Source organism: Struthio camelus, chromosome 5 (assembly GCF_040807025.1).
Source record: "Struthio camelus isolate bStrCam1 chromosome 5, bStrCam1.hap1, whole genome shotgun sequence".
Classification (NCBI taxonomy): Eukaryota; Metazoa; Chordata; class Aves; order Struthioniformes; family Struthionidae; genus Struthio; species Struthio camelus.
The window spans coordinates 45126924-45144473 of NC_090946.1; the positions used below are offsets into that span (position 1 = coordinate 45126924).

Below are 17550 nucleotides of genomic sequence, written 5' to 3' on the forward strand. Positions count from 1 at the left end.
AGGTATGCAGCAAAATGGCATGACTTCCCAGATGAGTACTAAAAACATAAAGCTATTTGGGGGTGCCATGCTGCTTTTGTTTTGGTTTTTTTTTTGGAAAACAGGAAAATAGACGAACCAGAGAATCCAGGTCCTGGCAGTAAGTACCCTTGATGTTCTCACATCCTGCCTCACTGTGGGGATCTTTGGAGATAAACTGTAATGTCATGCTACACCTCATAGCACACAGATTTCCTTAGCAGCAGTGTGGGGGTGCTTCTACTCTCTTGAAGTACATACAGATGTGCAGTTTTCAAGTTGTTTCTCTCTTTGAGGAGCCTTAAAGTTTCAGCCTCAAACTTAAATTACAGAAATGTGAATACCACCATTCCTGTTTTAAAAGCTCATTTACAGCTCTGTGCAATAGCAGCTTCAGACAGCAGAAAGTTCTGTCACTGGAAAGCTGTCACATGAGATGTGTTTATGGTGTTTGGGTGCCAGAGCTGAACAGAACAGCCCACAAGAGCTGGTCTCCATTCAGCATGTAGCTGTTTATTTCAAAATCCTGCTTTTTTTTTTTTAAACTAGGCACACACAAACCTGTCTTCAGCTGCTAACCCTAATATATTACTCATTCTTCCTTTTAAATAACGTCATGTTCAAAACTCCAGTGACTGCAGAATATTTACTTGAGGCTGCTACTGCTGGTTTCTCTAGCGCTGTTTATTTTTCCATGCATGAGCTCATTACATCACTCTGTGGTTTTCTTAAAGTTTGTCAGGGAAAGCTGGATACAGGCTGGAATCTCTTACTAAACAAAAACCAAATCACTTAGTAGCACAAATGGATTTGGAGATAGTCCAAATCCGGAAATGAGGAACAACCATGGATTCCTCAGTAGAGATGGGTGCTCCCAAACAGGCAGCCACTAGATTTATTTTCTTGGAAGCAGGATGCATTATCAAGTGTTTCCCTACAGGCTGGAACGCGCTGGGAGGGAAGTAGGAAAGGAGGAGGCTGAAGGAGTACATGCCGTATGAAAAGAGAGTTCCCAACCATGCCGATTAGAGAATGGCCATTGCAAAGGTCACTTCTATGTGTCTTCCTGCTTTGGTAGTGTTAAAAAGGAGTGACGCATTTCAGAGGGCAGCGCTAAAACAACACGCTTAGTTTGCGGTCTTCGCATGTGTTTGGGGAAGGTGGAAATCAATTCAAAACAAATCAACACTATCTTTTTGTCATCTAGCCATAGTAAACAAAAATATTTTGTTTTGATCTAGGTCTTTCACTTGCCATGAAAAGACATGTTGACTTTTGGGCTCTTGCAAGATTCACAAAAAAGCAAATGGCTTAGTTTGTAAGTTCAGAAAAATACCAGCTCTTCTGCCACTCAACAGTCCAGACGTTACAGTACGTTTACATGTTTGATTCCTGCCTCTGCCTGAGAGGATTTGAACCTGCATTTCACCTTACCAGTAAAGCGATCTAGCCATCATTCTACAAGGTGGACTAGCGTAACAGCACTAGCAATGTTCTTTTACTCAGCATATAAAGAATCACTGGCAAAATGGCTGGAGGCATATGGATTCTCAGCCAAGAACACTAATCACCAGGATAGAGTCATTCTGATTTTCCTCATCACTAGTTTAGTTAATATTTACATATGCCAAGCAAAATGTAAATACTTCACAAGAGAGGACTGTTTCAGGATAACCTCCTTACTGCTTATCAATGCTAATCGGAAGACAGGACATAGATTTCAAATGCAGCTGTTGAGATATAGATTATGTAAGCAACATGGGATATTTACATCAGGAGGACGCGGGGGTGTCACCAGTTCTGCAATGCTCAGCTATCTGCAGGCTGGTTCACTCTGATGGGATATAGGAAATTTTGACTGAGATCACTTTCAGCTTTGGTCTCCCCGTTAGTGAGTAGGGGCCATATCCATCAGTCTACTACTTAAAAAGATACAACTAATTCTTCACATCTCCCCTTGACTTCCCTACTCCCTTCAGATACATTGCCACACAAGTGCTGGCTGTTAACAGATTCAACACTCAGACACAGGACAAGGCTTGAAGCCTTGCTGTGAAGAGTCATTAACCACCTTGGATGCATTGTGGCTTGCTTTGCTCTTCTTTGGGAGAGTTAAGGTTCGAAGTGAGCGTTCCCAGCTTCTCAGCAGCTTTCCCTTGCTCCTTTTTCTCCAGGGAATACTCAATGACACACCACAAGCTCTAGCTAAAGGCAGCTAAAAAAAATCTCCCTGTAATGGGTGGTTATGGGATAGCTTACTCTAAGGTTATGCTAGAAGCTTCCACTGAAACACAACATTAGCCGGACAGAGGACGAGAGGAAATTACAGGGCCCATTTGTCTCATCCGTTACAGCAATCCTTACATTCTCATCATGGTTGATACAGTGATGGTGCTGGCTTTCCAAGATGTCCAATGGCAGCGCAGATTACAGAGTAGCACATATATTCTCTGACAGTAGTATCTACTGGACCTCTCTTTACTGCAAAGGATAGGGCTATATAACTACCACAGACAGGAGAGAGAGCAGCATTAAGTCTCTCAAAAAAAAAAGCTCCAAGGAATAGGGCAGGCTTTCAAGAATACAAGGAGACAGAACTCAGTGATTACGAAAAAGAACAGAAATAGAAAAAGAGTTAGACTGGATATTACCAAAAAAAACATCCTGAAAATGATTTCAATCAGACAGCAGAATAGCTTCCTATGGGAAGAAGTGAAATCTTTATCGCCCAAGGCATTTAAGCTACACTAGAAAATGACTGTACTTTGTAGGAAACAAACATTCACTAGCCCTGAGGCAGTAGATTAGATGACCTAAGAGGTCTTTTCTTACCTCTAATTTCAGTGATATCATTAAATTGCTGCAAGAAGATAGCAAGTTGTATCTGCTTCAAGACCACAGCTGCAAGCTCAGAGAAGTAATAGAGCTGAGCGAATGCCAAAAACAAAAATCCAACTCTGTGCTAGTAAAACTTATCTTAACCTTTTACAAATAAATGAAAAAAATCAGAAATATGCTAAGCCTTCAGATTTCAAACTGCTAAGGGTCAAAGCAATTGAAAACATTCCTTAATTTTGCATGCCCATCTCATGAGAGCTGTTTCATCATCTTCAACCAAAATATGGAGGCACATCAGACTTCCAGACATCTGAAAAATCTGATACTAAATGATAATTTTTCTCCCAAGCTCTTGGTTGTTTGATCCCACCTACCCTACATTGTCTTTTAACATATGCGATAAGGGCCCAGAACGGAAGGTACTAACAAGGGGACTAGGCTTAGCTGGTTAAAAGAAATAGTTTAAAATAGCCCACAGCTCACATCAGCTTCCTCATTTTGATGGGGCAGCATTTCTTGATATCAATAATTCATTGTAAGAAACAGAGATAGCTGCATATTTGTATGGCACAGTATGAAAATTTGCACCTAAAATTGGCAACCTAATCTCTTAATCAGGTACTACAGCAAATAAGTGTCTATCAGGGCAATCAGTAATGCTGAGTCAGCTGAAGCAAACAGCTCATTTCAGCTTGCTGTAAAAACCATCTCTTACGCAACTCTTCAATTTTCCAGAAGACCATTTACTTTGGGTTTGTCTTGTTACATTAACAGAAATTACATCATAACTAACTGAAAATAAAGTGGACAGAAGCAAACTCACAAAAGAAAGTCTTCCACAAACAGAACTCCGGCTTACATGAGGTAGCTTCCTGAGGAAAGGCTTGAACAAATAAATTGCCTTTACAGCATGAAAGTCAGCCGACCTTCACTCTGTCAGGCCAAGGAAGGGTGGAAAACAGGCTCTTAAGTCAAAGATCCTCCCACTCTCAAATCTCTTAGTAGCCTTCTAGAATCCAGATCTGTGAACTCTTATTTCCACCACAGCTACCTAGTTTACTGCATACGAAGGAAAGTCGGTCTCCGAGACAGGTAGGGCCAAAATCACGTAGGATTTTAATATGAAACTCTCACCTTCAATTGCACTGTGAATAAACCAGTTGCCCCGCAGTTCACAAAAAACAAGTTGTATTTGCTCTGCATGAAAAAGGCTGCTAATGAAGAATGCTGATACTCCTATATCATCTGAAGCTTCTGGATGACCCCCACAGGCAGTTCCTACACAGACCACCCTGCTGCAAAAACAGTCATGAGGCAAGGCACTATAGGCAGTGGCTAGAGCTGGGGGTCTGGGCAATGATGGATCTCCTCCAATTTAGAGCTCTTCTCCACCTCGCAGCACGACTGCAATCTTGCCTAACATAGCACTGATTTTGCCCTGCAAAGGGCAAAGGGGCACAGGGAGGTTAAGGGAATTGCTGAGTGCCATGAATGCTCTCTGGCTAATCCAGGAATAAGACCACGTACTTTATGCCATCACAGTCTACCCGTTCTGGGGACTGGCAGGAACAGCCAGCTATTCCATGCATATATTGCTTCATAAAATATATGTGACAGCAGCAGCTCCTATGCAAACCTTAAAGTAAACCCATGGCATCTTCAGGCAATTTCCTCCCTTCTAACATCCCTTTATCCTTCTTGCTTTCTTCCGTTATAGTTAAAATATAGCAGATGAAAAACATCTTTGTCTAGAATCCCTCACTTTTGTCTTCACATCCTTCCAGTTTCTTGTGATTTCAGTGGCCCCACATAATTTCACCCTTGTCTCCAATCTCAAGTTTTACATCCTAACTTCACAACTTTTTGCTCCCCTTTTTTACCCACTCATGTTTATGAGCTTTTCTATGCTTGAGGCCAGAGGAATTCAATTCTCAATGTTCAGCTAAGTCCAGAAATAAGTACTTTCTCTTGTGAAATAATCCAGTCTTTTCCTGTGTCAAAAATACTCCCTGCACTGAAGAACCTCAAAGTTGCTAGAAAAGAAGCCCCTCTCTACATTTGCTCATCTGTTTAAACCAAGACCGCAGCCCAGCTCTCAGAGCCAAATGCAGTGCACTAAAGTTATTCTCGGAAGGGCATCAGTTTGCATGAAAGACAGTTGAATAGCAGACAGAATAAAGGTGAAGTATCAAGTGAATAATTTAGAGCTTCCCCAGTTCTGGTTTGGGGAGACAGAAATATCACTCATTACACATCTACTGTGGCATTCTGGGCGCAGAGAAGTATACTAGCTGAAGTTGTTCTATGGCCTGCATCTCAAGTTCTGCGAAACTGTAAAAGAACCATGACAGTTAAAATGAAGAAAGAATGAAACAAGAACAGACAGTGAGGGACCACAGCCTAATCAAAATAATTTTTCTTTTTTTCTTCTAGAGGGAGCATTACCAGAATTCCTTATACTGGAACTGTTCAGTTTGGAATCTTTGATGACCAAGTGCTTAATCCAAAGGGTGGGTGCTGTGATTTCTGAAAGACAAAAAACAAGCGCCTTAGAGAAACTAAAACATCTAGTGAACACACATCGCTGTTACTCGTGTAGATAAGGCATGTTTGCTACAATCATGCATTAACTGATGCATTGTCTTTGTAGATATCAGTGCTTACCCTCCAGTGACACTTTCCATCTCTTATGAGCCACTTTGTCAACCTGCCACAAGGTTATGTCATCATCTTCCCTTCCAGAGAGTACCTCTCTATTGTCAAAACATTTTTATTCTCCCCTCACCTTTCCATTTCCTTGCCAAATTCTCAAGTCTTTCTCCTCAAGACTCAAAGAACTCAAGAATTATGTTGTGTTCTGTAGTATATAATGATTTCCAACAATGCACATATGAAATCCAGATAAAAATGTCAATCCAGACCTTAAAAATATTGCCTCAACAGCCCAAGAAGAGCTGACCAAAGCTTTGGCAGTTTCCCAAAACAAACAACAACAAAACCCAAAACAAAGAGGCACAGAAATGAGGATATTGTTAGAAACACTTAAATGGAAGCCTGTTAAAGAAATAAATTGTGGTTAAAAAAGCATGTCTAATGCGTGACAACCAAGACATCCAAACATAGATTTGTGAAAGAAGTGCTTAAAGCTCCTACTCTGAAGCGTTACAATCCACTTCAAAACACAGCAGAACCTGTCTTAAGCAGCTTCTTAAGGAAATGACATAACTTCAGCATTTGAACAGAAACTGGGTAAAATGGTACTTGATACCAGGGGGTAGAACTCCTAAAGGGACACTGTCAACATGGATATTTTCAGACTAAAAAATTTCCAGTTTCCAGAAGCACATTTTAAATACTAGAACCTGGAGTTCGTCTTAAGACGTTCCTCAAAGAAGTTTTTACAAGAGGTCTTCTGCTCCCTTGTTGACATTCATATGAATGTGCTCAGAAAGGCAGAAGCTGACTGACTACAGGAGACACTGACTATATATTATATTTTAAAAGCACAAAGCAAAACTAAGCGGGATTTTTTCCCCTCCTAAATGTTTTCAGCTACATTGATCCTAGGCATTACTGTAACCATATTCAGGACATTTTTTAATGTCATATGGAAATATCTGTTTAGCATTGATATATCAGCAGTAGTAAAAGGTTGCTTAATAATGATTGTCTTACCTGTAGCTTTCACTGCACTATTTCATCACCACTCAGTCATGACTTGTTCTCACAAATATATATACATATACCTATAAACTTTGTGCCTCTTGGGGGGAAAGAACTAACCTTTTGAGATGTACCATAAAAATATATTTTCCATCCACCTATCCAACCTGGACATTTGCTAGAATATAGAGAAGCAATCTAGATTAATTGCTCCCCTGAACAGCAGATATGTGGAAAGAACAGATTCCCAGTACATAAAGAAGTAAGTTTACCAAAAAGAGATGTTTAAAGAAGCCATGGCCTTAGGAAATGAGTACGACTTGCATGTTGAAACCAAATAGAGCTTGGATCCAAAGAAAACAGAGCCTAGAACTGCAGGCGGGAATAAAACTGATTTTTTTTTTAATTATTTAAAAACAACAGAAAGGACCATTAATGAAATACTCTTCTTTAAGGGAGAATCTCACCCTAAGATGAGAATCACTATGAACATTGAGATCTGCACTGTAATGAAAGGAAATAATTGTTAAAGAAATGGCTGCTTTATGATTTAAGCTTTGGACAGGAGAGTTTAGGTTATCTGATCTACATTTTTTCTGGCTCTGGCACTTCAAGGAGGAAGGTGGGGAGTGGAAGGGGAACTCATGTCTAAAATTCGGATTTCGGTTATCCTCTAGTATAGGTGAGAGAAAGGTGAGCCTTAATCTTGGAGAAGCAGAGCCCCAACAGGTACCAGAATCTCATTAAATACCCTTTGAAAAAAGTCAGTCCCTTGTACTCAAAGTGAGGCATCCAAAAACAAGGCATGAAAAAAATTTGTTATCCATTTCTCTTGCTATCAGCTTCATCCTGGTTGCCTGACTTTGAATATACAGATTTTCAGGAGTCCAACAGACACCTCACACCCACTGAAACTGAATGGGATTTGGACATTAACTCCTTCAAACACTTGTGAATAGTCTAGATCCAATAGGTGAATGGATAACTGTTTTACCCTTTTCTGTCATCTGACTTTTGTGTCAGACAGCAAGTACAAGCTATTCCTCACAAAGACCTGCCGAGAAGCTGAGAGAGTATTCTAGTGAAGTATGACATGCTCGCTCAGCTAGGATCAAAGAACTATTCAGGATAACCCCCTGAGGTCATCCACTCCCACCTTCTGCTCAAGGCAGGGTCAGCTATGAGATCAAATCAGGCTGCTTATGACTTTATCAATGTCGCTTGGAAAGTAAAGAGGCAGCACTACCTCTCTGGATAGCCTGTTCCACTGCTTGACTATCCTCATGGTGAAGAAGTTTTTCCTTATATCCAGTCCAAACCTCTCGTTTCAATTTATGCCTGTTATCTCTTGTCCTCTTATCATGCACAACTGTGAAGAGCCTGGCTCCATCCTTTTGATAACCTCCTTGTAGGTACTGGAAGGCTGATATTAGCCCCCTCTAAAGCCTTCTCTTCTCACCTAAACACCTCTTAAACTATTTCTGGTGTACCAGTTTTGAGCAACCGTTGGAGACAGTGTGCTCCAACAGTAGTGGGTTACACAAACCTTTGGCCTGACCCCAAATGGATTTTCTTATGCCTATTTCTACAATACCCACGGAAATTTAGCTAGCCGTATTTTACTAACCGGGATGACAAAACTACAGAGAGACTGACTAACGTATCAGAGGTTAATCATCAATGCACAGCTTGATTACCCTGCCTGTCAGCCTCACGTTCTCTTCTCCTAAATCCCATAAGTGACACTGCTAATATAACAGGAGGCCTTTGAATTAGTCACTCTCTCTAGAAGTCTAGGAAATAAGGTCTTGCATAATATACTGCAAGATTAATGGTGAGAGGCAGTCTTTCATCATATAGTCCAAGTCCCTTTATCAGATTTGGTTTCATTGACACTTCAGTGCAAAATTTTGAGACTGAAAGTGTTTCTCAATGGAAGAGAAGACAAGATTTTTTTAAACTCTTCCCGTCACCAGATGCACCAGAAAACACCTGCTCACAAGAGTACTTCTCAAGAACAGTTCAATTTGAATAACCAAAATGTTGAGTCTTTCCTAGAAGGAGCTTCTGAGTGGGCCATATTAATCAGATTAGCTAACTCCTGCATTTTACTAGTACATTCTTTCCTTTGAATATCTATGGGCACTCTCTCAGGGGAAAATTTAAAGGCATGCTGTGATTACAAACAGTCATTTAACACAACATCAGCTTGCTGCCAGGAGGAACTTTCTTTTGATATAAACAAGAGATAGTCAACTAGACTTTAGTCTCCTCTGTTTATTTATGTGGGAGTGCTGTTGTTTGCTCTGAGAGCTTTGTTTTGTTTCTTAAAGCTCCTAAGAAGATTCTTACAAACCTATAATCACTAAATGGAAGTGACAGGACTACAGCATCTTGCTAATAAATAAACTTATTTTAACAACAAAAAAAACCACCCCACCATCTGTTTTTCCAGGAAGGCTGGAGGTATCAAACAGCACCATCTACTCTTGCTTAGTAGTCTCCATCTCTGCCTTTGATCCAGTTTTTAAAAAATGTTGAGTTTAGTGCTTCAGTATTAAAATGCATAGGTTTTCCTCCACTCCCACAAGACCCATAATTCCAAGCAGGTCACAGAGTAGTTCAAACTTCAGTCTGTAACTTGATTATACTGGAAGTGGATTTATACCTACAGAAAACCTGCAATACTTCTAAGCAGTACTCAAAATCTAACTGATAGCTAATAGGCCCATTCACTACCACAGGACCAGTATTTCTATTGGTGCATATTTATAAGCCTGTACACTGAAAAAGCTTGAAATCCTATATTATAGCCATTTTGTCCTGTTTCAAAGCTTCCAATGGACTAAGTTCCAATATTCCCTCTCCAAAACAATATAATCACAAGATTAGCCCATTTGAGAAGGAACTGTCTTGGTGGGCCATGAATTAAGTGGGCCTAGGACACTGACTTCATTTGCTTAAATAGTGCGTGCGTCAATGAAAGTAACTGCTAAATAAAGAAATCTCCCAGCAATTTTCTTCCAAGTCAACATTCACAAGCTGTGGTTTAGCACTTCCCTCCCTTTGCTGAAGCTGTTATGCACTGCAGAGGTTATGAAACTTCCAGCATCATTATCATGAGGGCGGAGAGACTGAGGGGGTAAGGACAGATTAGAAGAAGCTGTCATTTCTGACTCAATGAGCACTTTTTAGCCGAGACACCTTTTCCTCCAACTTCCTTCAATTAGCGCTGTTGTTGGATACCAGAGAAAGGGGGAGGATGCAAAAGGATCTGGGAAAATGCCTGAGGCCCCAAGAGCACTGTTAAACATGGACAAATTAGGAGATTCACAGACTTTTCTGCTTTGCCAGATAAAGAAAGCGTTTAAACCACAAATTCATACAGAAAAAAGAGAGGGAAGTAGTGAGTTTTTGTTTTTCTGGGTTTTTTTGTTTTTTAAGGGATGCTCTTACCTTCTCCGTCAAAAACAGGCTGGGTTTCCATGGTAGGCGTTGGCTTCGAACCATCATCTGAATTGAGAGTTAAAAAGAATCGAAAAGAAACTACCATTATTGAGGTAAATACTATCTACTCTCCAGTACTGTTGAATGATTGGGATTTGTACATAGCCCGGCCAAGTCCAGAAGATAGAGAAGACAGATAGAACGAAAAAAAATTATTCAGAGTTTTCTCTGACAGCAGTACAAAATTTTACATTGCAAGCATGCACCGAGCATTATCCTTGGACTTAAAAGAAACCTCCCTCCCCAAGCCCTCCACTAAACATTGGTATGAATCATGTGGTAGTTTCCCCTCCCTCTGATTCACTGATTAGGCAATCATCTTTTTAGTTTCAGGTGGGTATATCCCACATAGATTATTTCCTGTGACAGTAGGGGTCTGAAAATGCTGGCCCCCAGTGTCCTTCTAGTTTTTTTCTTTGTTGGAAAGAAAAACTCTTCTTCTGAGACTTACCCATATGGAACCTGGCACCACCATTCACTGCAGAGCTGCTAGAAAGGGATGGTCAATAGGAAATCTTATTTCCTACAATGTCTGCATCAAGCTGTTCTCTAATTGCAATGTTGTGGCAACGTCTTCTAATTGCAAAAATGTAGAAAAAGAACTTCTCTTAAATTAGACTTCTCGTGTGCAAGAATGCTCCACATCTTTGGACCACAAGTCTCTCTCAATTAAAAGTTTCAACCAAAAAAGATTCCGCAGGAAAAATAAATCTCAATTTAGAGACGGATCACAGGGAAAAAAGTTCAGATTACATTCCTCTTGTATCAGTATACCTATCCATCACATCTACAGGCCTAGCCTGGATTCAGGTTGAGTCTAACTTCCTTTAAGCTCAAAGGGATCTGGATTTCAAAACCAAACTTGCACCCATGTTTACGTAGCACTACAACAGTGGCATAGCGTTAAGTGAGACAAATCATTTGAGTATGGGGAAACTAAGGAGGAACAAACTGTAGAGGAAAGTCTTTTGTTACATTGCAAGATGAGAATGTAGAACACTGTTGGGATGTAAACTAAGTGAGAGGAGAGTAGCCCAGAGTTGTTGTTTTTTTCTTCAGGGAATACAGTGGTTTTACAAAGCTTGTAATTTGTTACAACTGTTTTTGTATGCATGCAAAGATGACATCAAGCATCAGCAAAGTAGGCAGTAACCTAAAATGGAAAGTTGCCAGGCACAGTGAAAATCAGTTGGAGAGAGGAGTCTATGCCAGAAAAGCCAGTCTTGCCACTGTCTTCAAGACTCCATTAGATGTTCTGGGCATAAGCCATTTGGAGGAAAAGCGCATGGGACAGACCCTCCTAGAAGTAGTAGCAACTGCCTTCAGCCTTTTCCTAGTATTAATTCTGGTTACAGCAAAGAATGAAAAAGCCTATTGGAAGGGGAGGACAATGGCAGAGATGGAAGACAGAGGCAAATAGACACCTGTATTTGCAGTTTTATAAAGTGAGCAAAAACCTCTTCCTCAGACCATTAACTTCACGCATTTCCACATAAAGGAACTAAAGTCATAGGAAGCAAAAATGTGCTGGCAATGCCATTTCAAGCCCAGAGTTACTGGCATAACATCCCCATTACTGAAGTACTGCAGTAAAGGGGATGGACAAAAATCAGCAAGAAAGATTCTTTAGGCATTTACCCTCTTGGATTAATGTATTTGTCTCTAAACTTGACTGTAAGCATAGCAAAAAACAATTTGGAAATAAAAATACTTACCATTTCTCTGTCAATACTTGTTCTCAGTTTTCCTATTATTAGGTATTACCAATAACGTGGATAAGGAATATTTTTCATTAAAAGCTTGAGCAAGTTATTTCCTGGAGAAATTCCCTGAATTTTGCTTAATTTACAGAGGGAAGATTTTGTCCTTGATTTCTACGTTGATTTTGCCCTTTAAAAGACTATTTTGGATAAAAGGAAACAGTTAATCTTCACTTTTTCTCAGAACAGGCTGCTCTGCTTCTACAGGATCCCAGAAACCACAGCTATTGCTTTTTATTTGTTTAGGATAATACTTCACAGTCTAATGAAGTAGTGAGCAATACCTTATTACTAGCATGATTGGCTTTACAGATTAAGAAACCAAATCAAACCTGCAAAAGTATATGTAGAGCAACTGGAAAGGTAAATAATTCATAAGTTATACAAAATAGGAAAAGATCTGGCATAATAAATTACCATTACAATAATAACTTTATTACTATTGTTCCCATGAATGCTTCTGCACCAAGTAATTACAGAATTGCTTTTCAGATCTAACCAGTAACCCAAGAGCCAACAATGGAGAAAAATTAGAAGTGGATCTGAGCCACAAAACTTTGTGTCCAGACCCCTGTGTGAACTCTGGCAGAACTCAGGATGCTCCAGGTTCAGGGGGTTTCTTTTAAACTCATCTCTTGGGGAGAGTGGTGGTGAAGAACAGAAACAGCAGCAATTATTACAATTTGGGAAATGTTTCCTCCTTAAAGAATGAGAAATTTGTGGCTTTTCTGTATAAAATTAGCTATTAAGCTATTGAACAGTATTAGACAGTGACAGAACAAATGCAGCAAATGGACAAAAAAACCAAACTGACCTTTGAACCGTGGGAGTTGTTTTTACGATAATCTAAAACTCTAATGCCAAACTGTCACTAAGTCCCATAGCAGCTCCCGATACAGTGTTAAGGTTTTCCAAATAGAGGGAAGTATAATTACTCCTCTGTTGTTCAAGCAAGTACACTTCTTTCATCACATACACGAGAGAAAATGCAATAGACAAGAGCCCTGTAACTAAGTCCACCATATTTCAAAAATCAAAAGCCAGGGATACGTCTGATTAGTTTTTAAATGTCATGAAATAGTCACATAAAAGACAAAAATCACGCTTTACTGAAAACACAACGCTCACGTTCCAGCTGCTGGCTTCTGACTCTGAAACTATCCAAGTATCTTTCTTAAACCAGAGAATTCTCAGTAAATCTCAGTGTCTCCTACTAGCTTATGGCAAAAAGTTTCACTGCCATTCCCTTTGGGCAGAGCAACTCTAATGCTTGTCTACTCTCATTTGATTTTTCTTCTCCCTCAATACACCACTCATCACACTGAACTAGCAGAGTTCCACTAGCAGAGTTTGCTACCGGTAAACAGGAGTAAGTTCTACTTTGCATACCTGCAAACAAACAAACATTTTGTATTCCTTTAAGAAGCGTTTTGACTGAGAACAGAAAAGCCAAGCTATTTCAGATATCCAGAATCTGTAATGATATCACACAAGACATACAGGATATTGTTACTTTGTAGCTAAAGGTCAGGAAGTGTGTTCATAAGCTATGATGTATTCCTTTCCTCAAAAAGCTATCAAATCCTACAATTTCAAAAAATGTCCATAACTGCAATAGCCCATAATTTTAAAGCCATACTCCTTTCCAGTAAGCCTCCTTTCTCCCAGGGCTGAACTAAAAGTTCTTTGGCGCACCTGATATCAAGTTAGGAATAGTATTTTTATCTTATGGTACTTTTATCACTAGTAGGAGTTAAACAGGCAGGTTCAAACATCTCTCCCTAACTCCTTTTCTCATTAAGATACCATGGCTATAAGCCTGCAGCCCACTTGCATGACTGCACTGTCAGGGAACAGTTTCCTTTGTGTTAGCCTGGCAATAATTCAAAACAGGGACAAATAACCTGCATGTCCAGATATATTGCAAGTGGTGGACAGGAACTCTTTATGGTCTTACCAGGAAGAGGATACTTCCCTTCCTTAACCTTGTTCTCACAGAGTATCTGGCATGCATCCACATCTGGAATAACTGCAGTGTACACTGGAGTTGGGGGGCAAGAGATTCCTTCAGTGAAGGAACACTATTACAGTGATGTTGATACGCCAAACTACCAGTGCAGAGGCCACAAGCAACTCAAGTAATGTCGGGTAAGAGTAAATTCCCTGACGTAGAAAAGGTATACATTATTATGAAAAAACTGAAGTAACTGCTTGCGGCTGTGCATCACTGTTCTTGCCAGAAGAATCACCTAATGGAAGAAAAGAGGGGAAAAGATAATTGATACAATTAACCTCATATATCATATCTCCTATCCGGGAAAAAATACCCACTGCAAAAGTCATCTCTATGTTTGCATCACCATGTTAAAGGACTAAGATCTATATTCTTCCTAAGCAACCTCAACCTCCATTGTATTTCCCGTGAGCTCTCACTGGGATCCAAGATGCATTCTGTGGAGACGTTTCCACCATTTTAAAGAGTACTAGAGTGTTTATGGCGCCAACTATCCTCTGTAAGTATACAGCTTGAACATCAAGGGTTCACAGACTTTGAGTCAGACTGCTGGAAAAAGAGGATGAAAATTTTAAGTGCATAGCTCTGCCCTGGGAGGAGTCAGCCTTCTACCAGTGTCAAATGGTTCCTGCACTATCATAATGCATATTGGGTGAGCCATTATAGAGCACAGCTTAGGCTAAATATGCAAGTTAGAGCACAGATAGCCAGGACAATGACTGAATTCTTACCATGACCTGGCCGCAAGTAGCAAAGCCCATCTTTTCTGAGTTTGTCAAACTGACTGGGAGGGAGAAGACCCTTCCCTGAGTGCTCCCAAAGAAATTAAGCCATAAATACACCTCTGTGTGGCTTTAGTAACTCTAATCAGATTCAAAAAAGAATTGCCAGGTCAGCTCAAGCTCCCTGTATCCGGGCAATTCCTGAATCCTGAAGTACTTTCACAGCTTACACTTCTATGTATTACCGGACTTGAGGGTGTTGGTTTAAGTATCAAAAAAAAACAAACCAAAACAAAAAGTGTTTTAGACAGCACTAGATAGGGATCTTACACAAACTAACGTCCCTTCCAGTATCATAGGGGCGAATTGCTGCTTTATTCACGATCATTCTCTACATCAAGTGAAGCCGTTTCAGCAAGTCATAATTAATCTAATAGTCTATGCAACTTTTACACACAGACATATATTGCCAATATAAAAGCAAAAAGTTAGCGCTCATACCAAAAAATGTGAAATTCTTACAGTCCAGCCAAATCCAGAAAATTTCTGTCCAAGTAGCTGAGACGGAAATGCATCAGTGCAGATAAATTTCCCTGTCAGGTTTTCACACCCCTTCCCACTGCCATACATGGAGATCAAACAGCTGTTAAGAAATAAAAAACAACTAACTTTTTAAACCAAATTAGAAAAATGTGTGTTTTCGTTCTTCACTATCTTAAGAAACAGCAACAATGTTCTCCCTTCAAATGTAAGAATCAACATACACTTGGACACAGACCAAAACACGGAAAATTTTGTTCAAAAATGTGAAAATGTGCTTAAGTTCTGAACATGAAAGGATCCTTTATGGCTTAAGGAGCTCTAACTAGAAAGGCTGACATGCACTGCCACTACAGTGATTTGTTCACTTCCTACATCAACTATTTGGTATGTTGTATAAATGAGTGCAGTGTTTACTGCAACAGCATGTTCCAGGAATCATCCAGATAGAAAGAAGAGCCCTGCATTGAGCCTTCTGGAAAGCATTAGTTCCTCACCCCCTCCCCGTCCCTCCTCACATCCCCCTTGCAGGTGCATCAACATGAAAAAAAACACTCAAGCCCTGAGGACTTTGTGGTGCAGGGTAGTCAGTGCATTTGTATGACAGCACAATTCTTCCTCCTGCGAGAAAGCCTGTCCCACGCAGACAGCTGGAAGTAACTCTGACCCCCAATGCCACAATTCAAAGCCTCCTCTGTTTGGCTTTTTGATTCCTGATTGACACATTCACTGCCAGGCGGAGATAAATGCTGCTGAGAAGACAATGTTGATCTGCCCCGACTATTCTTGCAAAGGACTTTTTCAGAATAATAAACAAAAAACATTGGTGTGCTTAAGTGTCTGAAAAGAACTTGAGATAGACAGAAAGGGAATAGACTGCTTTAGAGAAGCTGGCAAGTCGATTGAAGAGTTAATTGTCTGGGTGTACAATGAGTTTATTCTGAATGCAAACAAAGAGCTCTCTCTTCCTGGTCCTGGTCCTTCAAAAGCAAATGTGTCAAAAGGGGTTGGAGCAGCACTCTGCATTAATAGCAATGCTCTAGTCTCTGGGATTCGGTGGCTTTAAAATTGTTGAATCTTAAGATTCAAACAGTATCTCTCTAAAATCCAAAGTCCTCATTTGCTGCACAAGTTCTCAAGCTACTTCTACGGTAATTAGCTAAAATAAACCTGCCCTCTAGCTTCTTCTCATTCTTTGTAGCTTTCAGCAAACTCCTTCTTTAGAAAAATAAAGGCACAGCAAGATATTACCCCTGAGAGACAATGCTGCAGACACCTTTACCCAAATTGGATCCTGTTTTACATTATTTCAGTTATGTATCATTTATAGGAAGTCATTTTAAACAAAACAAGTGGTCCTCAATGCCTCATACTTGGGAAGATGCAGAATCCCAGTCCACATCTGGATCTGCATTTCAGAGCTTGTACTATAATAGGTCAAACCAACACAATGTCCAAACACACCCCCCGCCTCTGGGAAAGTTCAGATCCAGATTCAGATTTGAACTTTGCAGGTCGAACCAAGCCCTATGGTAATTACCACTTAAATATCTGACTCACTTGTGTAAGTTATGCAAACCCTTTTGGGAAAAAGAAAAGAAAAAAAAATCTTCCTGGTACCGCTGTGTGGTAGACAACGTTGAGTTGAAAACTCAGGCATTATATTTTACTATTTTGATGACAAAACTCTTGTGGATTTTGGTGTCAGTGCAGATGCAGAGACAGAGACAAATGTTATTCCAGGAACAAGCAACACCCAAAAAGGTTCAGAGGATCAATCTGAGCTGGTTGTGAACTTCCTGGTGAAGTAAGTCTGCTTCAGCACTTGTGAAAAGCTGTTGTTTTAAACCACTCACAGAAATGTAGCATTTCAAATAATATTTATCCTCAGGTAAAAGGGGGCACTTGCAAGCAAAAGACAGAAAGCAAGAACCTTAAGATAATTCAGACTACCATTTAGAGCATTCACCTAATTCAAACTAGAGACCCACACCTTGCTCTCTCCTTTCCCAAGCAAAGATCTCAAATACAATGCTATCAACTAATTTGGGAGGATAGCAGGGATCCTTAATCTTAAACGATCCCCATTTTGTTCCAGTGAGTAATAAAAGAGAGTTTCAAAACCTTAGAACCTGTGAAATAAGATTTCTAGTTTTTCACCCAGTTTCCCTCTAAACTGTGAAAAGTAAACCCCAGTCTCACACAATTTTGCAGTTTTAAATAAGAAGCAGCAGTATTTAAGGAGCCTAAATACAGAAGTAATTCAAAACATGGAATTTGCACCCTCACACACACGTAATCTGCCATTTTGAACTTAACAAGAAGTTTCAGTTCACTTTTGGGCCGAAATCTAACACTGAGATCTTCTTTTCTATCAAAAGGATTTGCCCATACAAGATAGGCCCAGAAACCAGCGATTAGATTTCAGCTTGGTTAATAGCGCATGCCTAAGGTCAAACACAAGGAAGAATTTAGCCTTAGGAAGGGC

General features: G+C 40.0%; 1 protein-coding gene across 12 annotated transcripts in view; it reads right to left on the reverse strand.

Moving 5' to 3' along the window:
* SMOC1 (SPARC related modular calcium binding 1) overlaps positions 1–17550 on the reverse strand; it is a 136762-nt gene that overhangs the window by 40608 nt on the left and 78604 nt on the right. For 7 of the 12 annotated variants that reach the window (XM_068946150.1, XM_068946148.1, XM_068946145.1 and 4 more), the window contains exons 6-7: positions 9976–10065; positions 5302–5382 (exon numbers count right to left, since the gene is read on the reverse strand). In XM_068946150.1, coding sequence (XP_068802251.1) covers positions 5302–5382; positions 9976–10065 — 171 coding nt within the window. The remainder of the gene's footprint in view (positions 1–5301; positions 5383–9975; positions 10066–17550) is intronic. The other 5 variants (XM_068946155.1, XM_068946153.1, XM_068946152.1 and 2 more) reach the window with 1 other exon arrangement.